Below are 26,572 nucleotides of genomic sequence, written 5' to 3'. Positions count from 1 at the left end.
GGGTTGCGCCAGCCTCCTCGGAGCCCGACGCAGAAACTTGTTGCAACAAACAGGCGACCGCGGGTGCCCCTAGCAGCCAGCGGCGGAGTGGGTGGGCGGTCGAGAGGGAGGGGAAGGCTGGCGGACGCCGCAGCGAACTGGTGGGCAGACCCGGAGTCGCCGCGTAAGCGGGGCCGGCTCAGTGCGGTGCAGCAGGCGCGGCTGTGCGGCAGCGGAAGTCCTTTGTTGCAGCGCAGTCCCTGGCAGAGCCAGAGCCTCTCCGCGCAGCCCAGCCCGAGCGCCGCGCGCCGCCGCCACTGCAGCTCTTGGCCCCTTCGCCTCCGCTCGCCTTTCCCGCTGCCGATTTGCCTTAAACTCCCTAAAATCTCCGCAGCCCCGGTTCCTGCTGCGGTCGGTGAGTATTTGCCAGTTATGGGGCTATTTGCGCAACTTTGGTTCGGGCCGCAGGGCGGGGGTCGGCGGGCTCGGCGGAGTGCGGGACCGGAGCGGCGCCGACCCGTGCGGGGGAGCCGGAGCGCGGCGGGCGCACGGCGAGGACCCGGTGACGGGTGACTGCCGGGCCGTCTGCTTGATCCCGCAGCCCGCCAGCGCGCCCAGTCGAGGACATGCGGCCTCCCTGGGTCGGAGGCGAAGCCCCCACGGATACTAGTTCCCAAATTAGTTACCTTCTTTTCCCTTTCTTTCTCTGCCTTTATTTTTTTGAGGGGGGAGGGGAGGGGAGGTGTAGACGGGAGGCGGGAGGAGCCGGTTGATTGACGTGCCCAGAGCCCGCTTCTCTCAACTTACAGCCGCGGCTCCTTGGCTGGTGGGAGGGGAAGTATCCCGGAGCCCGAGGCCGCAGACTTGGGCGCGCTCCGAGGGAGGAGGCGTAAGAGCCGTGCAAATTCTTGCCACGCTTTTTCCCACCCCCTCTTGCCGGCACACTCGCTTTTTTGTTCAGTAAAAAGTGGTAGGTCTCGGGTTTGGGGATTTTTAGTGGAAAGCTCTGTTTCCTGGGAAGAAAGTGCTTTCCTTTCCAGTGTTGGGCGCTTACTAGAGTTCTGTTAGTGTTCGGTAAATATGTTGGATGTAGATCGGGAGCAGTTACCACTAAAATATGTAGGTTTGGGTCTGAGCTCAGCCACTCACCCGGTCTCCCTTCGTACCTAAGCAGCGCATCTGCGTGATCTGAAAGGCTGACATGACATTTTCCAAGCTGGGAGCGTCAGGGAGATGTTGATGAAAGTACTTGATGTTTTCTGGGGACAGTACGGCGTTTTTATGTAATAATATTTCTAAATCAAACTGGTAGGCACGCGCAGGTTCTTTACTGGCCTGAGTATATTCCCATGCAATATATATCACGTTAGGAAAACTATGCCAGGAACGAAATATTTTCTCTTTGATCGATCCCAAGATGTGGTCCCAGCCACTTTGAGACTTAGAATCAGTCGTTTGAGTTCAAGTTCAAGGCACTCCGGAGCAGATTTGGTGAAGGATGCCGTTCTCTTGATAACTACTAAGCAATCACCACATTTTCCTTTGAAATTAGGAAATTTCGTCATTGCAAATGGATATGATGAGATTTGGAATACAAAACGATGAAGCTTGAATGATGGCTGGCCATCAGAACCTCAAAACTTTTGAGTCACTTGCTAGATATCTAATAAAGTCTCAGTAATAACTGAATGGATTTGGAATAAGCTAGATGGGGCTTCCTTATCTTAAACAGAAAAAATTGAACCGTAGTGATGGTGAAATACTTTCCCAGAGATTGATAAAATAGTGATAGTCTGCAAGTAGAACCCTCAGTCAACATCTTACATTCATTATAAAAGCAGGTTTCTCCATTACAACCAAAGTTTCATGGTATGGAATAATAACTGCTCGAGTTAAGCAGTCTTACCTGAAGCCTTTCTATTCTTCATACCCCAGTATGGCCTAAATTGGAGGCAGGGGGGAGCCCTGATGCATCCTTGTCAGAGTAAAGAGAAACCATATTTAACCAGGACCCTAGCAGGACAGAGCACAGTCTCAGACACTTGCTCTTGACCTTGTGTTTGATTTCGCTTTAATGCAGCTAAATTTTTGTACTGTTTCCTCGTTCTCCTCTTTTGCCAGGCTCTGGGGAAGATATAGTTCATGGAGCTTTTTAAGGGTATCTCTTTGTTCCTTGCAGAATAACCATTCTAATGTGCAAGAGAAAAGAAGTGCCTGCTTTCAGGCCTCTCCATCCAAGAGAAGTGCTAAGCCTTTGCTATTAAGCTCTGGTCCAAAGCGGAGAGAACCATTTGAGATAAAAATACAGAAAATTTTCCATAAATTTTATTTTAAAGCTACAATCTGTTGTCTTTCCCTCTGCCCCCCAAAATTGAGATACATTTGAAAACAAAAAAAATTTTGCTTGAGAGGTCACTTTGGTCCCTGTAGGATCTTGTCTCCTGACATTTTCTTGTGCTGTTACCTCTTACCTTAAAAATTGAAATTATTCTAATACTCTTATGAGAACCAAATTAAAAGTGATTCATGTCTTTTTTTCCCCCTCAGAATAGAAATGCTTTTTTTAATATAAAATTCATTTTATTTATAAAAATTCAGCCTATACCAAAGTACGTAAAAAACAAAAATGAAAGTAATTTTGACTCCCACTCCTTAGAGATAATCACTGTTAACAGTCAATTCCTTGTTTAAAATGAGAGCGGGCAACATTTGGTCATGCTGTGTTGCTGTGTGTGCCTCAGCCTGGCTAGGGACAGCCTTGATGATTCACGGACTAGTGAACTCATGCTCTCTGCTCACTATTCTGGTTGGTGAGAATTGGCAAGGTAGAGAAGGGAAAGTTTTGCATTAGAGTGATTTAAAATTCTATGATTAAGTAACAGACATGAGAGTTTAAATATAACAGGGCTGCTATTTTAGGTTTGTCCTTATGAAGTACTTACTGTAGCTTGGCAGGCTAGTTCTCACACTTTTAATGTTAATGTTGGTGTCAAGCCTTTGATGGGTTGATTTATTCTGGCCAAACTCATTAAAGCAAAACCAAACCCTCACATTTGTAAAGCGTTTCATAATTTATAGTTGGGGAGGAGTAGATATACTTATCATTAAGACCACTGCCAAGATATCACTGTGCTGATATGGGGTGAGAGGTCCCTCTGGATCTTTATCCAGAGGTAACATGCCAAACATCAAGGAAAGGAAACTAGAGGAAAGAAGAAGATTAATGATTGTGGGTTTCAGATGTGGCCTAGAAGGAGACAGTACATATTTAAGTTAGATTTCTAAGTATACTCATATTGTGGCACATATTATAAGAAGTCTTAAGAGTACAGAATACTTATTTCTTAGCCTGGTATTTTCAAGAAGAGTAAGCTGTGAAGTAGTTGATATTCTGAAAACAAATTGCTGAAATAGTACATAGAAGTTAAATTACAACATTGGTTGAGAGTGTTGAGGACATGAGGTTTTTTTTTTTTCTTTTTCTGTGATTTGAATTTAAAATCATTTTTAAAATAAAATTGGAAAAGTAAAAGAATTAAATCTCCAACCAGGTTTTCTGTTGTCTGTTTGAGATGTGATCATTTTTAGAGATAATTGAAGAGCTCCATCCTCACTTTAAATCTTTTGTATTAAAGGAGGGCTTCCTTTGATGGGCAGTGGGAGTCAGCAGATGGAAGAGGAAATGGGGAGGGCAGGGCATTCTGCCTACAGTATGGGGCTTTATAAGAATGGGGTGACTCTAGGAGGCTTCGAATGTCCAAAAGGACACTTCAGTTAATAGTCATTGCCAGAAAGAGTGTTTTCTGGCTGAAAACACTGAAACTTAGGGCTCTGAATCAAAAGAGTCAGAGTTTGAGTCCCATCTTATAAGATGAGCACTAGAGTATCAACCACTGAACCTGTTTCTTCATTCACAAAATGAGGATAGTAAAAATACCTACCTCAGGGTTGTTGTAAAAATCAATTGTACAATGTATAGGAAATCACATTGTAATTTTTGACTATTATATAAAAGTAGCCATAATTGAAATAATGCAAAAAGTTGATAAGCAAAATAAAACTTGCCTTCTTCAACACTTACTCATTCAAAAACTGATCAAATACCAACTAAATGTCAGGCAGCTGTTAGAGGCTTGAGACACAGAGATGACTAAGATAGTGCCCTGATCTCAGGGAGCCTACAGTGAAGCAGGAGAACCACAGCATAATAATCCCTGACATTGAATGTGGTGATAGAGCATCCCAGTTTGAATGATACATTATTTGTATGAAAGCACAAAGGCATTTGCTGTGTTAGTTTGGGGTGAGGGGAAATATTAAATAGACTTAAGACTTAAAAATGGAGTTAAGCTTCTTAGAATGAACATACCTTCTTTTTTTTTTTTCAAAATTCTGGAGGCCAGGTGTTTTTTGTTGTTTTTAATGATTTAATGTATTTGTTTTTGGCTGTGTTGGGTCTTCACTGCTTCACAGGCTTTTTTCTAGTTGTGGCGAGCAGGGGCTCTTGTCTGGGAGTGGTGCGCGGGCTTCTGCCTGGGATGCCTTCTTGTGTTGTGGAGCACAGGCTCTGGGACCCGTGGGCTCAGTAGCTGTAGCTCCCGGGCTCTAGAGCACAGGCTCAATAGTTGTGGCACTTGGTCTTAGTTGCTCCCAGCATGTGGGGTCTTCCCAGATCAGGGACTGAACCCGTCTCCTGCACTGGCAGGAGGATTCTTTACTACTGAGCCACCAGGGAAGCCCCTGAATATACTTTTTATAATACTCCTTTTATTGGTTTCAGGGTGTGTGAAGTTCTCAGGATTTGGGTTAGAATTAAAAATTTAACACTTGGAGATACACAATTGAAAAAATACAATTAAAAAATATATGTGGACTTGCTGAAAGAAGAAGCTGGATGGTCCCTCCCATCATCTTAGAGCTGCCTCACCAATTTTCATTCAGCAACATTTACTGAGTACACACCGTGCTGCAGAGAATCGAACAAGCCAAAGTCCTGGCCTTCAAGTTGCTCACAGTCTAGTTGGGAGACCAACATATGGATAATTGTGGTAACTGATTCTTATTTAGCAGTTGCTCCATGACACACCTCCCTACAGTAACCCTAAACTCTAGGGAAGATTGTGTGTTAGATGCTCAGTTGTGTCCAGTTCTTTGTATCCCCTTGGACTGTGACCCTCCTTGCTCCTTTGTCCATGGAATTCTCCAGTCAAGAATACTGGAGTGGGTTGTCATTCCCTTCTCCAGGGGATCTTCCTGACCTAGGGATCGCACCCAGGTCTCCTGCATTGCACGCAGATTCTTTACTACCAGAGCCACCAGGGAAGCCCTAGGGAGAATTATCATCCCCATTCTCAGATGAGAGAATTGAGGCACAGATTAGATGTAACCTGCTCGAGTTCATACATCTAGTAAGTGACAGAGCCAGAATTTGAATCCAGGCAGTCTGGTTAGTCTGTGCATTAACATCTGCTTTATGTTGCTGTTCTGATGATTTAAAAAATAGCATAGTCAGTGCAAAATAAGGAAACAGTACACAGTAATATCAAAACCTAAAACAGTGGGAGAGGGAGTTCTTACAAAGGACTTTCTGGAGAAAGTGATTAACTGATTCTTAAAAGATATTTGGTGGGTTCAGACAGTTAGCTGAAAACAGACAACTGAAAACCAGTTAGCATGAATAAAAATGGAGGTAAGAAATACATGAAGTATATGGAGTTGGAGGATGGGGGAGGTGGCAAGCAGTTTGATGCTGCTTGTCCCAAGTTTGAAGCAGTTAAGTAACCACATAGGAGACTAGATGGGTGGACAGGAAGGGCTTTTATATGCTTTCCTTCAGGAGTTTGCATTTCAGTCTGAGGGTATGTGAAAGGACTCAGAGAAGCAGAATAACAGGGTCTGATTTTTGTTCTTTATGGATCATCTGAGGGTGAAGGATAGATTTGAGGGACCAGTTAAGGAGCCTTTTGTAATAATTTAAGAGTAAAGATAGATGCCTCAGAGGACAGGAAAGGTGAGGATGGGATAGAGGGTCAAATTTGAGAAATATTTAGTGAGAGAATTGGCAAGACTTAGTTAACTGTGAGGCAGAAGTCCTAGGTGACTCACAAACATCCTGGGTGGTTAGTGCATGATGGAGGCGGGGAAGAGCAGTTTTAGGTGGGTCCCAGACAAAGTCACTAAGTGAGTATGTTGAAGAATAGGGTTCCACAAAATGAACCCTAAGAATATGAATGCCACGTGCAAAAAGGTACTTCCTGGTGAAGCTGCCTTTTGCTGAGACAAGCCCGCTCTTCACCCAGTGCCCTCTGGTGGTCAGAAGATGCTATGTTGTTTCCTCAGGATGAACATGAAAATGTAGACCGAATTAAATGCTTTTCCTTTTCCTCTTCTGGAGAGAGAGAATATTTCAAGAGTCACTATATTTCCTTTGCATTCTGTGTGAATAAATTCATTTCCTAGACCTAGCACCTTGACTATAGTAACACCTCAGTTATTCAGAAGTTATTTGGTTGATAACCTCAGCAAAGAGTAAGGCAGTTTGTTGCCTATCAAAAATTAAGATAGGTTAAACAAAGTGCATGAATTAAAACCTTACCATACTCATAGAACACTTCCCTAGGTCCTCACAGAAAATTAAATTATTTATGTAGACTCAGTTTCAATGAGTTTTGGTTGAATTTCATAACCCATAACAGAAGTGCTGGGCTACAGGAGATCAACAGACCTTTTAGAAGTGACAGAAGTTGGCCTGGACAAGTAAGGAGACACAAGAATACTAACCACCCCACAAACTACACTCTCCAAAAGTATAACAGCCTTAGGCTGTTTTGTTTAGGTGCAAACAACCCTTGCAAATTTGAACAGTTCCTATTTTTCAGAAAAACAAAACTGATGCAGAGGAGTTAGTAGACAGCCAGGTGTTGCTGTATGTGGGGGAGCAGCTGTTAGAATTGTAGGAGGAGGCCCAGACCAGAATTAAAGAGACCAAGGTCCTATCCTGTCATCTACAAAAATTAGATACGACTTCGAGTATATGACTTAATTTCTCAGGGCCTCAGTTCATTTTCTCATCTATAAAGCAGCAGGTTGAACTTGAGCACTTGGTAAAATTCTGTGAATTTTGTTCACAATGATGACATTAATGTTTAAGAAAAATTCTGTTGCTCTTGAATTGGAAAGACAGTTTTCATCTCTGGTTTATATAAGAGTTCCATGAGGAGTACGGTTATCTCTATTTTATAGTTGAGAAAGCAGGCTCAGAGAGATGAAGAAAATATGTAGTTGGGTAAGTAGTAGAGCTGGTATTCAAATCTATTAATGTCTGCTCCCTGGGTTCTTATTTAATATTTTCATTTAACAAGCATGCGTTAAGTGTTAACTCCATGGGAATTGTGCTAGGCACAGGGAACACAAAGTCCATTAAGCCTTGACCCTGTCTTGGAGAGCTGAGTGCAGTAGGCATTGCTGTATAGTCCCTCTGTTAGTGCTAAAGGTGCAAGTATTAATAACTACTACAGAACAGTTGGCACTAGTGGTAAAGAACCTTTGTACTAATGCAGGAGACTTAAGAGACACGGGTTCGATCCCTGGGTGGGGAAGATCCGTTGGAGCCGGGCACAGCAACCCACTCCAGTGGTCTTGCCTGGAGAATCCCATGGACAGAGGAGCCTGGCGGACTACAGTCCATAGGGTCACACAGAGTGACTCACGACTGAATTGACTAAGCATGGCAGTGCACTGCACAGCACAGGTAGGACGGATTAATACACAGCCTCACTGGGGTTTTTAAAGACTTTATGGTGTGAGGACAGAATGGAGCCACCATTTATAGCTTTGTTTCTATGGGAATATGTTTCAAGTTCCAAATAACTTAACGTTTTGGAACATAACCCAGTATAATTTTGGAACTTCCTGTACTAAGTACTGAATTTGCAGTCTAATAATCAGTCAGGATGCCATTCTAAAAAGTGAATAAAATTTTCTAAACTTGATCATGACTGTCCAATTTCAGTACCTGGAATGAAAACCTGTTCTCTTTAGGAAACAAACCTGTATAACCAATTCTTCCTGGAAATCTCAAGGAGAAAACCTAAAGAATTTTACTGAGGTTAAATTTAGAGATTGGAGCACTATACCCTGGAAAATGGTATTCTAGGAAGAATTTTGCCAAAGTGGCCTTATTTTTATAGGCAGCAAAGTCATTAAGGCTATGATCTCAAGTTCGAGTCATATTGCTTGTATTCTAATCTCACCAAGTACTCTGTGGCCTTAGCAAGGTTATAGAACATTGTGTTCTGTTTTCTTATCTGGAAATGGGTCTTGGAACATACTTTGTAGGATTGTTATGAGGATTAAATGATAAAATGATATACATATTTACATACACATATACATGTTTTATATATAATACTATATATCTTACTATTGACATGCCAGGCTCCCGTTTAAGCAGATATATGTTACACACACACACATCTGCTTGCTAGTAAGGCCAGTGAAACAAATTTATCTTCCTTCCCATTACATTTTCAAACTTCTATTTTCGCTGATGTGTACCTCTCCCCAATTGTTTACTACACGCCAATGCAGATATCTGAAATGTCTTTCCCCTTGCTTTCTACTTTTCTTTCTTATCCTCACTTATAGAGACTTTAGTCAAATCCTTCCTAAAGGCCACTGTTCTAGTACAATTCATGCTTTTCTCTTTCTAAACTCTTACTGAACTTTATTGAATATAATTTAGTATTTAATTTTTCTCAAATTGTTTCTTGGTTTATAATGTAATCCCTCAGGGAATTCCCTGGTGGTCAAGTGATTAGGACCCTGCACATTCACTGCCGGGGGCACGGGTCTAGGAACTAAGATCCCACAAGCTGCACCACTCAGCAAAATGAAAAAATAAAATGTAATCCCTCATATGTAATTAGCTCTATTGTATACCATCCTTCTCTACCCTCCACCTCAGTGCTTTATGCTGTTAGGAACATGGTGGGTGTTTAATACATTCTGATATTCTGGTTTATAAGCAGAAGAGAATCCTTTCACTATATTTCAGGCTTCTTAAGAATCTAGTCTATAGCCCTCAAGTTAAATCCATATACATACATACATCATATAAGACATAGAAATAGATATGAGGAAATGAATGTATGTACTTAACAATTGATGCTTTTGGACTGTGGTGCTGGAGAAGACTCTTGAGAGTCCCTTGGACTGCAAGGAGATCCAACCAGTCCATTCTAAAGAAGATCAATCCTGGGTGTTCATTGGAAGGACTGATGCTAAAGCTGAAACTCCAATACTTTGGCCACCTCACGCGACAAGTTGACTCACTGGAAAATACTCTGATGCTAGGAGGGATAGGGGGAGGGAGGAGAAGGGGACGACAGAATGAGATGGCTGGATGGCATCACTGACTTGGTGGACATGAGTTTGAGTGAACTCCGGGAGTTGGTGATGGACAGGGAGGCCTGGTGTGCTGTGATTCATGGGGTCGCAAAGAGTCGGACACGACTGAGCGACTGAACTGAACTGAACAATTACCTTTGAGACCCAGAGGTAATTGTTAGTAATTCAGAGATTGGGATGCTGAACTGTAAACTCAACTGCGTGTGTGTGCGCTCAGTCGTGTCTGACTCTGTGACCCTGTGGACTGTAGCCTCCCAGGCTCCTCTGTCCATGGGATTTTTCCAGGCAAGAAGACCGGAGTGGGTTGTCATTTCCTTTTCCAGGGATCTTCCCAACCCAGGGATTGAATTCACCTCTCCTGCATTGGCAGGAATATTCTTTACCACTGAGTCACCTGGGAAGCCCTGAGCTATGCAAATGGTTCTCAGAAGAGTGTTCTTAGTAATGCAAATCAATGACACAGATTAGAGAGTGGTTATTCGCCTTATGGAAGGAGTCACTCCAAAATTCCTTTAAATTACTTCTTCATTTACTTTATATGCTTATTTATAGACCCTTAAATTATCATTTGACTAAGGCTAGGACAACATCAAGCAAAACTGGTTTTTTCCATTTAAGAGATTTAGCAATGAAGGAAAAGTATTTCTGAAACCTTACTATGTCAGTGAGAAATTTACTGAAATATCTTAAAGTATAATTTAGGGAACACATCTACTGAATAGGACTAGATGCACATATACAGACACAACCACATTACAGATGGAGTTCAGATTGGGTAGTTTTTTGTGCAAGGATCTTAATAAATCTCGGGTTAAGGACTCATGCCCAATCCTTGCTGACTGTTCTTTGCAGAAGGGCACACTGCAAGGAGTATGTAGTAATCACTGTTTAGTGGTTAGTACCATCTGGATGGTCAGGAATCCCAGTTCCTACTTTACCACAGTTAACCCTCCTTGATACATTGTTTTAACAGCACTACATCATTGTCCTATGAAATAAGCCTGTTGGACCAGATTAGATCTTTAAGCTCTAAAAGCCTCTGAATATCTAAATTACTGAATATTCTTAATGTGCTTGGTAGCTGTTTTTGAATTTGAGAAAGCTAAACTTTTTCAAACTAAAAATTTAAAAATCCAGTGCATCACCTAACTCCTTATTCCTCTAGAGAACTACATCCACACTGGGTTTCCTTCTAGCCTTGGGAGAACCCTCAGCTTTGAATCAATTTTGAAGTTTCTGCTCTCAACCCAGCCCTTGACTTGTAGCTGTACAAACTTGCTCTACCAGTGATGCAGCTAGTAATATACAAACAAAAGTAATCACAGAATGTCATTATAAAAACAAGAATTGAAATCTAAACATTTATTAAATACAGGTAACAAGCTTTACTGTAACAAAGTTCACTATGTTTTTTGGTAGCATTATTAAGGGTATAAAAAAAGAGCAAACTTCTTTTGGAATTTGAGTGAAACTGTTGTCCCCCCCCCATCTCCAAGTGAAAGTATTATTTAATCAAAGTGAGTGAAAATAAAGATTTTAATACAAAAATTATTCCCAAGACATACCAAGCTAAAAGTCTCACAGGAATTTAGATCCTTCACCCATGATTCCACCTCCTGCCTTTCTGTTTGTTTTGGTGTTATTAAGCCACCTTAAAGCTTTTCTGAATAAGGTGTAACAAGAAGAGAGTTGTTCATGCTAATGTGTGAATGATTGCCAGTAAAGGTTACTCTCCCTAAAGTCAGCTTTACTTAGAACTTGGTTGTAATGTTGTAGAAACTACAGTTTTAGATCAGACTAAGAGTTGTAGTGTTAGCATTAATTTTTGACAAAAAGGTACTTGTTCAGCTTCCAGCTGTATGAGGGGAAGATAGAAATACAGAGACATGGTGGTGGTGGGATTCATACTCAGGTCTGTTGGACCCTGAGCCCTTGTTCTGTCCATCACAGCACATTGCCTTCGTGCATAGTATGTATGTGTTGAGTGAAGTAACTCATCTAGAACAGTAAGTTGCCCTCAGTGATGTATCCTTGAGATTATAGGATACCTAGTTGTTGCTGATTCTCAGTACACCAAAATACTCAATAGATTTTTGAGTTAATGTGTGTTAAAATGCTGTCGATTCTCTTATTTGTTTTAGTGTTTTGTTTAACACAGAATGTATGTTCACTAATTTAAGTGAATTATAACTGTAGCTACAGATGTGCCTATCATATTGGTCTATGTGGCTGCATTCATTTTGGTTGCTGACCATAAAACTGCTTTTCCTTTAGATTAGAAAGGTATTTGGAACTTTTAAGCTCTTAATGTCATTATTTCAAGCACAAGACATTTAAACCTGAAAGTTTTAACAGATGAACTGCTGGCTTTCATATGGATGGGCTCTTATTTAGAAGGAAATTTTAAGACTGTCTAGTCAGACTTCCCCGTGCTTAAGGAAGCAACACTACCATCGCAACTGCCACTATTACTTCCATTAGTTACTACGTGCCAAGCACTTCACACTTCACACATGGCTCCTGTGAAGCCTCATGTTTGATACGATTGTTGAGGTGTAATTATCCCCACTTTGACAGTTCAGGAAACTTGGGGTCAATGAGTACAAACAAGTTATCTAAGGTGGCAAAGCTAAGTTGGAACTCAGGCCTGTCTGACCCAAAGCCTGTGCCCTTTTCACTGTACTGTCCTCAACAAAATTTCTTCCCTGCTTCTAGATGGGACAGTCATTATCCTCTGGATGAGTTTGTTTCATTTTTTAACAACTACTATTAGAAGAAAATTTGAGATAATATCTATCCTTCTACCTCTTTATTCATTAAAGGTCTCTCTGAATCCTGTAGAACAGTGGTGTCCCCAATCTTCTTGGCACCAGGGACCAGTTTCCTGGAAGGCAAGTTTTCTAAGGTCTGGGGCCAGGGGGGTAGTTTTGGGATGAGTCAAGTGCATTGCATTTATTAGGCACTTTATTATTATGTACTTCATCAGCTCCACCTCAGATCATTAGGCATTAGATCCTGGAGGTTGGGGACCCTTGCTGTAAAATGTCTGTAGACCTAGAAATCTCATCCTACATAAAATGGGCTTGGAGGGAGTCAATATTTGTGTGTGAGTGTGTGTTTTAACTCTTTAAATAAGGTTTTGTTGTTTTATGTTATTGTAATTTCTATATAACTTCATAGTCTGTGGTTATTTACTTGACTTTCCATCCTGAAAACTTTCATTTTCTTTTATAACCTTCATTCGTAAATATAATTTTCATAAAGGCCACATGACAGTGAATTTTAGGAAGTGGATTTACCTTGGTTTACTTAAAACTCCCTTATTACCAGGCATTTTGAGTTAGAAATAACACATTGATAAATATCTGAGCATAACTGCATTTTGTATATAGCTACATACTGAACTGGGCTGTTGGATTTCTCTTTTCTGGATCAAACTAGGCAGTGATAAAGTATACACGCTTAAAAAAAATGTAAATTAGCAGGCATTCATTCATATATTCAGTGATTATTTGAGTTCTTATGGGCAAGAAACTGTTCTGATAATAAAACAAATTAATATATAGCAACAGAAGATACGGAGAAGGCAATGGCAAGCCACTCCAGTACTCTTGCCTAGAAAATCCCATGGCTGGAGGAGCCTGGTAGGCTGCAGTCCATGGGTCGGACATGACTGAGCGACTTCACTTTCACTTTTCACTTATTGGAGAAGGAAATGGCAACCCACTCCAGTGTTCTTGCCTGGAGAATCCCAGGGACAGGGGAGCCTGGTGGGCTTCCGTCTTGGGGTCACACAGAGTCGGACACGACTGAAGTGACTTAGCAGTAGCATCAGCAACATACTGAACATGACTCAATTCTGGTACAGATATCTAAGTTACACAAGGTTGAAATAGTATACCTACCTGTAATACTACTTGATCTGGCTTACAGAAAAGGCCCAGATGTTTCAATTTAAAGATGGCAGTAGGTCTCATAAGCCATCTTCATTTCAGCAGGGGCACGTCCCTACTGTGTAACTCTGATTTCAGGCAGGAAGAAAACAAGCAGGGTGATCTTTAGGCAGTAGGGGAAAGGGGTATGTGACCCACTTGTGATTTGTGACAAACAGATAAAAAGCAAGTAGAAGTAAGTAAATTTAGATAATTTCTAATTATCACTGCAGAGATTAAAAGGTTTAGAGACGTGAATGTTTTATTTCTATGAACAACTTGTTCAGTTGGTCTTTTTATGTTCAGTCAGATTACCTAGGAACTTGTTTTCAAGTAGAAGATAGATTCTGAAATTTTATTTATACAGGTTAAAAATTAAGGCTAAAATTGGATCTTATTTTAGCTTTGTAATATAATTGGACTTACAGTGCTCCTCTCTTTATTCAGCATCAGCTCTGTACATTAAAAATATTTATATGTTGATAAGTGTAGAAAACTAGTTGCAGAAAGGTATATACAGTACAATATCATTTAGGTTAAAAAAAAATTTTAAAAACTAAAGCAAAACTATTTGTCTGGCATGTGGTGGGTACTCAATAACTGTTGACTCTGTATGTATACATATAAACAGATTTGAAGATAAATAATTGGAGAGGTTATCTCTGGAAAGCGGTATGTGTGTTTTTATTTTATGTACTTTTATGTTTTAATTTTTTTCAATAAGCGTGTTACTTTTGTATACCTTTTTATTAATGATTGAAAAATGAAGAAAAATTTACAATCTAAGGACAGATACCTCCTTCCCAAATAGGTCCCCTGTTTCTTTGTACAGAATTACTCCTTCTCTAATAAACTAAGAGACAGGTATTGACCAAACCTATTTGCTTGGCGCCATTTGCATGTAGTCTAATAAGCTTCAATGAGTAGAATTTTTCTAAGGAAACTTTCAGACATACAAAAATAGAATTATGTCTACCTCCTAGCTTCCATAGTTATCACCACAGGACCAATCTTGTATCATTTATAGCCCTATACCCACCCCACTGGATTATTCTCAAGCATATCTTACATGTATCATTTCATCAGTAAACACAGCAGTGTGTTTCTAAAAGATAGGATGCTTTTAACACAACCAAAATACCTGCATCACACTTAAGGATGAGCAATAATTCCTTTATATCAATCACCTGAAGAGTTTTTAATATTCTGCAATTGAATTACTTTCAATTCAAATTGCTATTTTATTTGCTTTCACTGTTTGTATTCTTCAAGTACTTTAGTGTCTTTTTTCCTTTCAAATTTAGTTTGAATTGCATGTTTTCTCCTAGAGTTGTAATAAAACCAAAATGATGGGTTTTGCTTTTGATACCTTTGCTTGTATTTTTTAAAGTAAAAATGAGAAGCTTGAATAAATGGCTGGGTATCTTCACCTTTAAGTTTTAAAAGTGATTCAGGTATATATTAATTGAGTTTTACTACATTAGAATGGACAGCTCTTTTTTTTCAAGTGCTTTTCTGATTTCTTGTCTGATTTTAATGTTTTTGTTTTACATAGGTCTCTAATTAATAGAAGATGGCAAAGCCCAGCCACAGCAGCTACGTCCTTCAGCAGCTAAACAACCAAAGGGAATGGGGTTTTCTCTGTGACTGTTGTATTGCAATTGATGACATTTACTTTCAAGCACACAAAGCAGTTCTAGCTGCTTGTAGCTCCTATTTTAGAATGTTTTTCATGAACCATCAGCATAGTACTGCACAACTGAATCTCAGCAACATGAAAATTAGTGCTGAGTGTTTTGATCTCATTTTGCAGTTCATGTATTTGGGAAAAATTATGACAGCTCCTTCCAGTTTTGAACAGTTTAAAGTGGCAATGAACTACCTACAGCTGTACAATGTTCCTGATTGCTTAGAAGACATACAGGATGCAGATTGTTCTAGTTCAAAATGTTCATCTTCTGCTTCTAGCAAACAGAACAGCAAAATGATATTTGGGGTGAGAATGTATGAGGACACTGTGGCTAGAAATGGCAGTGAAGCTAATAGGTGGTGTGCAGAGCCAAGTTCAACAGTGAATACACCACATAATAGAGAGCCTGATGAAGAGTCGTTGCAATTAGGTAATTTTCCTGAGCCATTATTTGATGTATGTAAAAAGAGTTCTGTGTCCAAATTATCTACTCCAAAAGAACGTGTATCACGACGCTTTGGACGGAGTTTTACCTGTGATAGTTGTGGATTTGGCTTTAGCTGTGAAAAATTATTAGATGAGCATGTGCTAACCTGCACTAACAGACATTCATACCAAAACACAAGATCCTATCATAGATTAGTGGATATTAGAGATGGAAAAGACAGTAATATCAAAGCTGAATTTGGTGAAAAGGATTCTTCTAAAACCTTTTCTGCACAGACAGACAAATACAGAGGAGACACAAGCCAGGCTGCTGATGATTCAGCTTCAACCACTGGAAGCAGAAAAAGTAGCACAGTGGAGTCTGAACTAGCCAGTGAAGAAAAGAGCAGGGCTGCTGAGAGGAAAAGAATCATCATTAAGATGGAACCAGAGGATATTCCTACAGATGAACTGAAAGACTTTAACATTATTAAAGTTACTGATAAAGACTGTAATGAGTCTACTGACAATGATGAGTTAGAAGACGAACCTGAAGAGCCATTTTATAGATACTATGTTGAAGAAGATGTCAGTATTAAAAAAAGTGGGAGGAAAACTCTAAAACCTCGGATGTCAATAAATGCTGATGAAAGAGGTGGTTTAGAAAATATCAGGCCCCCGAACAACAGCAGTCCTGTACAAGAGGATACTGAAAATGCTTCTTGTGAGTTGTGTGGGCTCACAATAACTGAGGAGGACCTGTCATCTCATTACTTAGCCAAACACATCGAAAATATCTGTGCATGTGGCAAATGCGGACAAATACTTGTGAAGGGTAGACAACTTCAGGAGCATGCTCAGAGATGCGGAGAGCCCCAAGATCTGACGATGAATGGGTTAGGAAATGCCGAGGAGAAGATGGACATGGAAGAGAATCCTGATGAACAGTCAGAAATAAGGGATATGTTTGTTGAAATGTTGGATGACTTTCGAGACAATCATTTCCAGATAAACAGTATCCAAAAGAAGCAGTTATTTAAACATTCTGCCTGTCCTTTTCGATGTCCTAATTGTGGCCAGCGATTTGAAACTGAAAATCTAGTGGTTGAACATATGTCTAGCTGCCTAGACCAAGACATGTTTAAGAGTGCCATCATGGAAGAGAATGAAAGAGATCACAGACGAAAGCATTTTTGTAACCTGTGTGGCAAAGGATTTTATCAGCGGTGTCACTTAAGAGAACACTATACTGTTCATACCAAGGAAAAACAGTTTGTTTGTCAGACATGTGGGAAGCAGTTTTTAAGAGAACGTCAGTTGCGCCTGCACAATGACATGCACAAAGGCATGGCCAGGTATGTCTGTTCCATTTGTGATCAAGGCAACTTCAGAAAACATGACCATGTACGGCATATGATTTCTCATTTATCTGCTGGTGAGACTATATGCCAGGTCTGCTTTCAGATATTTCCAAATAATGAACAGTTGGAACAGCACATGGATATTCATCTGTATACATGTGGAATATGTGGAGCAAAATTTAACTTGAGGAAAGATATGAGATCACATTATAATGCCAAGCATTTGAAAAGAACATAAGTGATTTTCTACTGTATAACGTTTAGCTGATAGGAGACAAAACACCAAAGCAAAGGATATGAGCTATTTAGAAAATGATTTTATAAGATGAATTGTTGAAAAAAATTTTCAAGGCCCTTTTACCTTTAATATTTTTGTTTAGGATCTTAAGTATCTACATTTTAGGTGTTATTAAATGTTTATCATTTTTGTTATTTCTTAATAGAATTCTTTGTTTTTAGTTTGTTTTAGCTATGATTAAAATTACTTTTAAATGTAGATTACAAGTGGTTGTTACCCCTTCAGTGACTATTGAAGCTTAGGTTGTTTTTTTAATCAATAAGGTGATGATGTCACAATTTTTATTTTATTTTTTAAGGCTACCTTGTGAAATTTTAAACCCAATATCATTGGCCATTCCTGTTTAAATTAAAAACAAATTTTTTTAAGTAGTTATTTAAAACTATCCCATTTACTTTAGCTTTTTTTTTTTTGTAAGTTGAACAATAATTTAGCCACTGTTTATTTCCCTGTCTTACCGGTGAAATTCATATTCTTAAATTGAAAACTTAGTAGGCAGGTTAGGTGCACTGAATCTAACCTTGAAGGTTGACATGGGCTCAAACTTGGCCTAAAAAGATTGATGGACCTAAGGAAATTCCTATAAATGAATATTTCCTATAATTGATAAAATATTATCATTTAATAATCACATTTAAAACTTATATTAAGTGTAAAAACCCAATGACTTTACTCCACTTGACAAATTAGTGGGGACAAGTCATTTTGTTTTGTGATATTAAATTTAACTATGATAGTTAATTAAAAAAGCATATCTTGTATTCATTTAAAATAATTTAAAATATTTTGATTTCTAAAGTGTGTTAGTTTATCAATTATTTTTGTTTATAAATAGACTTTAATAGCTTTCTAGGAAGATGACATCTAAAGGAAAATGATTTTTCACCTCTAAAATGACATACTTTTGGAACTTACTTTGAGATTTGAGAAAGCTGCCATGTATATTGATAAATCTAATAAAGAAATCATTCACAAATCTGCTTGTTCTATAAAAGTAGAGTGTGCAAAAAAAACATGTCTTGTGTTTTATACTAAGATTTGGAGAAAATGTGTTATGGAAAATTACAGTTTACCAACATGCTTTTTTTTTCTGTAAAGGACTATAAAATTTGAGGACTATAAAATAATAACAGAATATATAAATGGAAGTAGTTTATCATTTTTTAGATAAAGTAGTATTACTGTTAGTTGTTGCTGACATGAGGTCTACATGAATACATGTGAATTAAAACTGGCCCACAAACCAACACATCTGTTGGATAGAATGCGTTTTAATGTAAATTACTTGCATAGTAATACCCTTCTCATAATGAAAGGGATTTTAAATAACTCCTATATTTAAAAGTATAATTTTGTGATTACGAACAGTAATTTAACAGTATTGTTCTTTTTGTTTACATCACATTTTAAAGATATGCAAGTCATATTTTTGTATACAATTTGCATAAAAAACGTTTGCCAAGAGAACTGAGAGACATTGACTAGCATAGATTTAATTGAAAGAAAAGACCACAGTGTGTGCTCAGAGATTTGTGGGGACATGTTGAGGTGTTAAGTAAGAATTGAAATAGTACAGGAGCCATACAGTATTAGAACAAAATAATAGGAAGTAGAGATGGGGGAAATACACAAAAAGACAAATGATAAATCAGGATTTTAAAAAAAGCCATATAGCAGAAAAAGCAAGAAAAATGATTCATCTTAGTTCTTGGATACAGTAGTTTATCAAGTCATTAAATCTGAAATGCAACTTGAAAAATGTATATACATTACTGATAGAAACCTGATAAAAGTTGTGACAAATCCAGAGACCATCAGAGAATAGAAGATCTCAAACCAAATTTCCAAAGTATATAGCATCTTAGTAGACATCACTTTCTTTGGAACCACTTTTTTCCATGACCCTCTTCAAAGCCTCTATTGCAATGGCTTTCCCACCATTAAAGAACAAGTTTGTTGTTTAGTCCCTAGGTTGTGTTCAACTCCTTTTGCGACCCCATGGACTGTAGCCAGCCAGGTTCCTATGTCCATGGGATTTTCCAGGCAAGAATACCAGAGTGGGTTGCCTTTTCCTTTTCCAGGGGATCTTTCTGACCCAGGGATTGAACCCGTCTCTTGCACTGACAGGTGAATTCTTTACCACTGAGCCACCTGGGAAGCCTTTAAAGAACGGAAGCCTTTCTAAATACTACCACTCTGTAAAAAATGATTTCTAACTCACTGGGAAAGGGGTTTAGTTTTAGACACGTACCAACAGCCAATTAGCAAGCAAATATATAAACATTAAACATAATCTCTAATTTTACATAACTGAGATGTTTATAGTTTCACAAAGCCACACTGCAGGATGTGTTTTCCCTGTGTGTTACATAGGACACATGCCTTTTGTTTTGCAGCTAGCTACAGCAGTACAAGCTTCTTTGAGTATATGTACAATTTTCCTCATTAAGAAAGAGTTCATTTAGTGACTACATGCCTCCTTTTAAAAACTAGGGAAAGTGAAAACTATCCGACACCTCTCTAGCCCAGTTTTCTCTCACTTCTTCCCTCTCCCAGAGTGGCGCTACAGAGCTGTGCCTACTTAATACCGCTTCTTGCCCTCCAGTGCTATGAAAACAGTGAATCAAGGTTGTGGATGTTGCCTCCTTCTACTCTCTTTGTAATTTATGTGATTAGGCTCCAAATGTGAAAATGAAGGGGAAATCTAGATAGGTATATATGGAATCTTGTTTTATCTTACAAATAGGGTCTTTCTTAAAGGGCCTTTTGTTTTCCAGCAAAACATCTTGGGGGAATGGAGTCAGTACTTAGCAATTTTGCCACCAATTCCAGCGCAACTCAGATGTTTATAATTTTTAGTAAACAGGACTAAGAATCTCAGAGATTAGTGGATTATGACTCAGAAATTTGTCTTAATCCTGTATTTTTAAAGTAAGAATATTCAGAGAAATGACTTACATGAGTAAAATGGCTAATGTTTAAAGTCTGAGTATAAACAAAAGCACTCCAAGGGCTAGATACAAAAATTAAAGAATTAAAATAAGGACAGTTTTCTAGAGCAGTCAGCACCACTTAAAAGGAAAAATTATTGACTAAGTAAAAATCACAAGTATTGTGGTTGAGAACAAAAATATGAGCCAGGTAGAAACATTGAGTTAAAAAAAAAGTGAGGTGAGTAAAAATAGAATTTGACAGGTTAAAATAATGATTAATTCCATTAGAGCTACAGAATGCCTAATGAAACAGCTTTTATGAACATGCCAAGGATATGCATAAACATGTGAAATAATATTCCAACATTTATAAAAAGTGGGAAGAGAAGCTGGTGGTGGTTTGTAACTTTTTCTGGTTAAACAATACATGTTCCTATATGTCACTAGTTAAAGAACTTCTGTATTTAATAGATCTGTGGAAAATTCCCCAAAGAACCAGTGTAACAGTTTAAGTTAAACATAAAACTTGTTAACAAAACACAAAATTAGTACCAACCAGAAGAGGAAAACCTGAATATGTATATGCATACATAGTTGAGAATACAGTAGTTTGGTATAGTTCTTAATTCTAAATGGGTTTTATGAGTTACACACTTTTTTTTTTCACCATTAATCTACTTTGATTAGCTCCTCATCATTTGTCACCACCCCCACCTCCTTTGTGACATATGCTTCTCAGTGATAGACGTGCTCTGAAGGCTCTGACAATGCCTAAGATCCCAGGATACCAAAAGGCTCTGTGGGAACATACCTTTGAGGAATGTCTCCCATCGCCTGATACCTGAGGTGCAGTAAACAAGGTGATAGAATGAATGCCAGGGAGCTGAAGCAAGTAGAGTTAGATTTGGTATTAAGAACTTGTGGCCCAGATTTGGAAATCTATGAACTACCCATCCCAGGGCTCTCAGTAATCCCATCATCCATTTCATTAACACTCTTTGTACTCTGCTAAACACTTGATACAGATGTAATTTTAATGAATCCTCATGGCTTTATGAGGTAAGTATTCTATCAGTTTTCCAGATGGGGGACTGAGGTTCAGTGAGACTGAGTCTTTTTCTTAAGATCATACAAAAACTAAATACTAGCACTGAAACTTGAAACTAGGCCTATTTGATTCCTACATTCCTGTACTTAACCATTAAGCAACATACTTTACCAACTAAGAAATACAAAGAAAAGCCTTTTCAGTTCAGGTAACATGTATGACAAAGCTCCTGTGAGATTCTGTGCTCCTTGTTCATCATCTGTCATCTACTGTGCCTGGTAAGATAGCGGGTAATAGTGGTACCTAAATGAACATGTTGAATAATGTGAAAATGTATCAGTCAGAAGCAAAACATTTTTGAGTAGATCATTCAGAATGATGTTTTAGAAATGAATATTAAATACCCTTATGTTTTAATTTTCCTTTATATTTCTACCTCTGTGATGTTTTGCCTCTGTTTTCCCTATTCCTGATTGTTATGTTTTAGCCTCTCTGACCAGTCACCATTTCCTTTTATTGGTTATGTGATAAATCATTTGAAAATCTCCATTGTGCCCCCCTCAAATTAGGACCCCAGAATGTTTTCCTCTTTTTGCCTTAGCAGGTGATGTGGATAAGAGATTCTTCACTTATTTGGCTAAAAAAACAAAATCCCTAGTTATCATTTTGTAAGGATTAAAGTTTACAGAGCAATCTAAGTTTGTCTAAAAACAAGTTATTCTAGCCATTTGTAATTCAATTTACCAAAAATATCTATGTATTTCTAGTGTAAACTTACAATCTTACTTGTAAAAGAAATGAAAGATAATTTCAGGAAACAACAATTGTATATCCACCCTAACCTAGCAGCAAACTTAAGAAATGGAATAGTCCACTGGTTTAAGTGAAACAACATCCCTCCCCATCTAATCGGATTTTAATTTCATGCATCTATTGCTTGATTTCTAGAACCTATACAATAGGTTTTACTGTTACTTAACAGAGCCTACTACTTTAATGATCTCTCTACCATCTGCCAAATGTTATTTTTCTAAAAAAGTGAGACTAGAAGATGATGAAGAAGATTCCATACAAAATATATAATCTTTTAGGTGGCCCACTTTCATTGCCTTCTATCAAACTCAAGGACATATTCCTTGGTAACATAAGGGTTGTTTCTGTTTAGTCCCTAAGTCATGACTCTTGTCACCCCATGGACTGTAGCCCTCCCAGCTCCTTTGTCCATGGGATTTCCCAGGCAAGAATACTGGAGTGGGTTACCATTTCCTTCTCCAGGGGATCTTCCTGAACCAGGGATTGAGGCAGTGTCTCTTGCATTGGCAGGCGGATTCTTTACTACTGAGCCACGGAAAGCCCCAACATATGGGTCGAGTCTAGACCAAGTGAAATTTAGCTACTTATAAATTTATATGTTGGCAAGAGGCAAAAGTGCAAGGATTTAGAATGTTTGTGTCTCTAAATATTGGTAAATATAAACTAAATGACAATAGCAGCTTATAAATTCATGCTAATTTTAAACCAGTCACATTTATATGCATATGCTTAGTTGACTTAGCATTAAGAAGTTAAATCCATTTAAGTTGCTCCCTTACTATATTTAGGAGAACCAAATCACTAAGGTCCATTATTAGTGACAAAATCGTTCATCTTTTTTATAAAATTCCACCACAGATCACTAGTGGGCAGGAAGCCATTTATAATTTTTTTATCATCTTACTTGCTGGCAAGAAAAAGATTGTATGAAGATTATAATTCAGTACTTGCCTCTGAATTAAATGTATCAATGTACTGATCACCACTGTAATAAGTAAAAAAATCAGGAAACTCTAGGACTGAAGGATGACAAAAATGTAAAAAACATGACTTTATGAGTCAGGAATAGTAATAATTTTATGTGGGAACATTTGAATAACTTTGTACTTACCTATTTGAGAAAAGAATTGGTAGACATTTCATGAATCCCAGTTAAGCTTTATTTAGAAAGTTACTGTGTTGTTTTTATTCTACTTAAACCAATTGCTTATAGCAGAATCAGCAGAGCTCATTTTTAGATAACAGAAATATAAACGTCTCAATTATGAAAGTCATTGTTTCTTTCAAATGCTTACGTGTTCCTTGATGTGGAAAAAGTAAAAAGAATTTCTTTTATTACAAAATTAGGGCAAATCATTGCTGCAAAAATAAAATTCTACCCAGAATCACTGGGGCAGGTTAGGAGTGCTATGAACTTAGGAATTTGAAGGAACACTCCTTCTTTTTGTGTATGGGTGTACTTTATTTGCATTTACAGAATGGAAAACAATATATGAAGAGAACAATGTTAGCCTGATGGCTGAAGGCACTCATAAAAAGAACATGAACTTGTTAGATGTGTATTTCATTCAGAGATTTACTATTAAAAAGTACATTGTAAAATTATTTTATTTGAAGGAAAATACTTTTTAACTGCTTCCTTCCTCCCTACTTTACCTGACTGTCCTCCTCTTTGTTCCATATTTATGAGTCCTACCCATTCTATGCTAGCCCTTATAAGAAAAAGTTGCCCCAATAGCTGAAAAATTATATTGGTGAAAAGAATACCTTATATTTAAAGGGTATAGTGAATTACATTGGGGAAGAAACTAAATCTAAGTTTTAGGATCTGTACTTTCGTTCCCATTTTTTGTTCAATTAATAGTGTGCTGGCCTGGTGCCAAAAGTCATGAAATTCTCACCTAAGATTTATGTTGTATCTTGTAGAGCAGTCAACTTGTAATATTATTTTTCTTGAGTTTTGTCTTTTTCTGTGTGGCAGTGGTCAAATAGGGCCTTCTAAACCTCTGGAGAAGTGAGATCTGAAATTGGAGAGGACATGGGGAAGAATCAATCATCAACAGATAATCTTTAAGTCCAGACCCAGGAATATCAGATCTGAAGTGACACCATCTTTTCTGTCTTCTGACAAACCTCATCAACCCCAAAAGTTCCAGTTGCAAGGATCCAAGAAAACTCAGTAAAGATCACTTTGGAATCACTTTGTTGTGACAAAATCGATTCACAGTGACTCTCCTATTATTTGTGAAAAATCTGCTAAAGAAAACAACATCAGTGATTAAAGCTACACTGAAATGAAACTTTATATGCTAATTATCTTCAAGAGTCCCTCCTAAAACAAAAGGCTTGTTAGGCTACTAGAAATACATTATAAAGTAAGATAATCACCTATCTGTGTAAACACATATAATTCTAAACTTAAATGGAATTATAGTTTATATATCATGAAATGTAGTTAGTTTCAAAAATTACATCCCAAATCTGTAGTTTAGGTTATAAATAAAAAGATGTGGGTACAAAGAAGAAGACGTTACGTGTAAGACCAATATTTTAATAAGATAATCTAGTTATTGCTTACTGTAATGTGACATTTGCCTTTTTTTTTCACTGTATATACCAGTCACAAATCTTGATTATTAATATTAATGAGGCTCCCTTTTAAGTCTGTTGCTTTAAGAAAAAACAGAAGTGGTATTACTTCCACGGTGGTATATATTCACAGATCACAGACAACCAAGAAGAATGTATCAAGTCACATTTTCTTCTCAACTTAGCAATGTAACCTAATAGGCAGAATAAGCTTCTGTTAAGCATTTATTCTTGGTATTAGTACATAATACCATGCTTCTCAGTTTTCAAATTTCAAGACAAAATTCAACTAAGTATTGAATGAAACAACTGTTAACATGTTTAAAAAAGCTTTCATGGGAAAATGAAATGTTTGATGATATTTTAACCTGAAGACAGATATACATACATTTCTCAACCATACTAATCTTATTAGTATTATTTGCACATTGTGAATATATTTGTAGTTTTGGTTAACTGCGCAGTCAACTCAATATCATCATCATAATCATTATTGTTTCATCTGCAATATCAAAATATATATATTCAAAAATGGTTATTTTGTTTTTATGCCAATGCCTTCAAATATTTCAATAGGGAGTTGCACAAAGAGATCTAACTTAAGAGCATATTTAAGGGCAGATGAAGAATTTAAGTCATTTAACATCTCTAGATATAAAGCAGGATAATAACATGAATATTCTAATAATTAGACTAACAAAAAATCAGAAAAAGTTAATTAAAATGTGATACTGGGTATAAGGGTGAGAAGGGAGATGAGAAATTCACTAAAGACTTCACATTCATAAGAATTCATCTGCTTTAAGAGAAATAAACTTAGAGAAGTGTTACAGTCTAAAAATCAAAAACTATAGCCAGTTTCTTCTAGAAATATGAACAAGCATATGCAGACTTCTAACAGGTAAATAGAAAACAGTAAAGAGAATATTACCAATAATTCAAGGTGCCAGATCAATATAGTAGACCCTCAACAATTTTTGATTACTGGTGGAATTAGATTTACAAGAGAAATATGACTTAAATTTTGACTGTACTAAACTACAAATGTAATAAATTATAATAATTATAAATGATATAAATGCATTCTATAATGTGACTACTTTCTGTATATTAGTATAAAATGGAGTATTGGGTTACATAGAGAATTTGTTACATTTTTTTAATCCACGCTTTATCTAATAAAATTTCCTCCTCTATGTTCAGAATTTAAAATGTCTTTATATTACTTTTTTTATACTGTACTTTTCTAACCTTGCTCTTTTTAAAAAATTATTTGGCTGAAAAGTTATCTGTTCATTCTGTAATACCAGAATAATAAAGTATCTGATATAGCTAATTACAGTATTCCTGAGCACCTTAAGAAGTGCACAAAGAATTAACTAAAATTCTTATTTCCAAATCCTGGTTTCTTTAAATACAGAATGATTAGAAAAGTACTGTCTCATGGCAAACAGATTGTAACAAGTTAGGTTTCCTCATAATATAAAAATAGGTAATTATTTATAAAAATTCACTGACATAGTATTTAGTTCTTTTACAGGGTTAATCTATTTCTCAAAAGAAAAATTTATTCAAAGAAATAGCTACCTTATCAATGTAGTTCATTTTGTTAAATTTCCATTTGAGAGTTTAAAAAATCATTTTTCAAGTGATCAGCAATGAGTTTTCTCTTCATTTCGGGTAAGTTCTGAAAGATAAGTGCCATAATTTCACAGAAGTTAATACGTATTAGCAATGATGGCATACTGAATCTGATTCTCCATATATAAGACAACAGCTTCACGTCTTTTTTGAAAGTTGCTCAGTCAAGTCTGACTGCGACCTGATGGACTATATAAATTCACCTGCAATGCAGGAGACCTGGGTTCCATCCCTGGGTTGGGAAGATCCCCTGGAGAAGGGAAAGGCTAGCCACTCTAGTATTCTGGCCTAGAGAATTCTATGGACTGTATGTATGTATGTATGGACATGGGGTCACAAAGAGCCGGACACAACTAAGCGACTTTTACTTCTTTTAAATTATTTCAGAGCATTCTACAGGAGTCTTATCTTCGAGGTTAGCACTCTACAAAACTGAAGAAGGTACAATTTGTCT

General features: G+C 37.6%; 1 protein-coding gene and 1 non-coding gene across 4 annotated transcripts; one reads left to right on the top strand and one right to left on the bottom strand.

Moving 5' to 3' along the window:
• Positions 1 to 202: 202 nt before the first annotated feature.
• ZBTB1 (zinc finger and BTB domain containing 1) lies at positions 203 to 25,760 on the top strand. Of its 3 annotated transcripts, none has more exons than XM_055436584.2 (3): positions 203 to 394; positions 14,875 to 16,790; positions 23,870 to 25,760. In XM_055436584.2, exons 2-3 carry the CDS (start codon positions 14,893 to 14,895, stop codon positions 23,904 to 23,906), a joined length of 1,935 nt encoding a protein of 644 aa, XP_055292559.1. In that variant the 5' UTR covers positions 203 to 394; positions 14,875 to 14,892; the 3' UTR covers positions 23,907 to 25,760. The 3 variants fall into 3 exon arrangements, with proteins under 3 accessions (XP_055292559.1, XP_055292558.1, XP_055292557.1); XM_055436583.2 differs by lacking the exon at positions 23,870 to 25,760 and adding an exon at positions 12,210 to 12,278 and having other exon boundaries at positions 14,875 to 17,436; XM_055436582.2 differs by lacking the exon at positions 23,870 to 25,760 and having other exon boundaries at positions 14,875 to 17,436.
• A 363-nt stretch (positions 25,761 to 26,123) lies between these two features.
• LOC129563650 (small nucleolar RNA SNORD2) lies at positions 26,124 to 26,192 on the bottom strand. Its single transcript, XR_008687392.1, has one exon. It is a non-coding gene; the product is annotated as a small nucleolar RNA SNORD2 (small nucleolar RNA).
• Between the last annotated feature and the right edge of the window lie 380 nt (positions 26,193 to 26,572).

Source organism: Moschus berezovskii, chromosome 9 (assembly GCF_049115385.1).
Source record: "Moschus berezovskii isolate FMDL1 chromosome 9, NW_MosBer_1.0, whole genome shotgun sequence".
In the NCBI taxonomy this organism is placed as follows: domain Eukaryota; kingdom Metazoa; phylum Chordata; class Mammalia; order Artiodactyla; family Moschidae; genus Moschus; species Moschus berezovskii.
This window is presented reverse-complemented; position numbering and strand designations above follow the sequence as displayed.

Coding starts and splice junctions, on each gene's coding strand:
- ZBTB1 (XM_055436582.2), top strand. CDS start 14,893: ATGGCAAAGCCCAGCCACAGCAGCTACGTCCTTCAGCAGCTAAACAAC.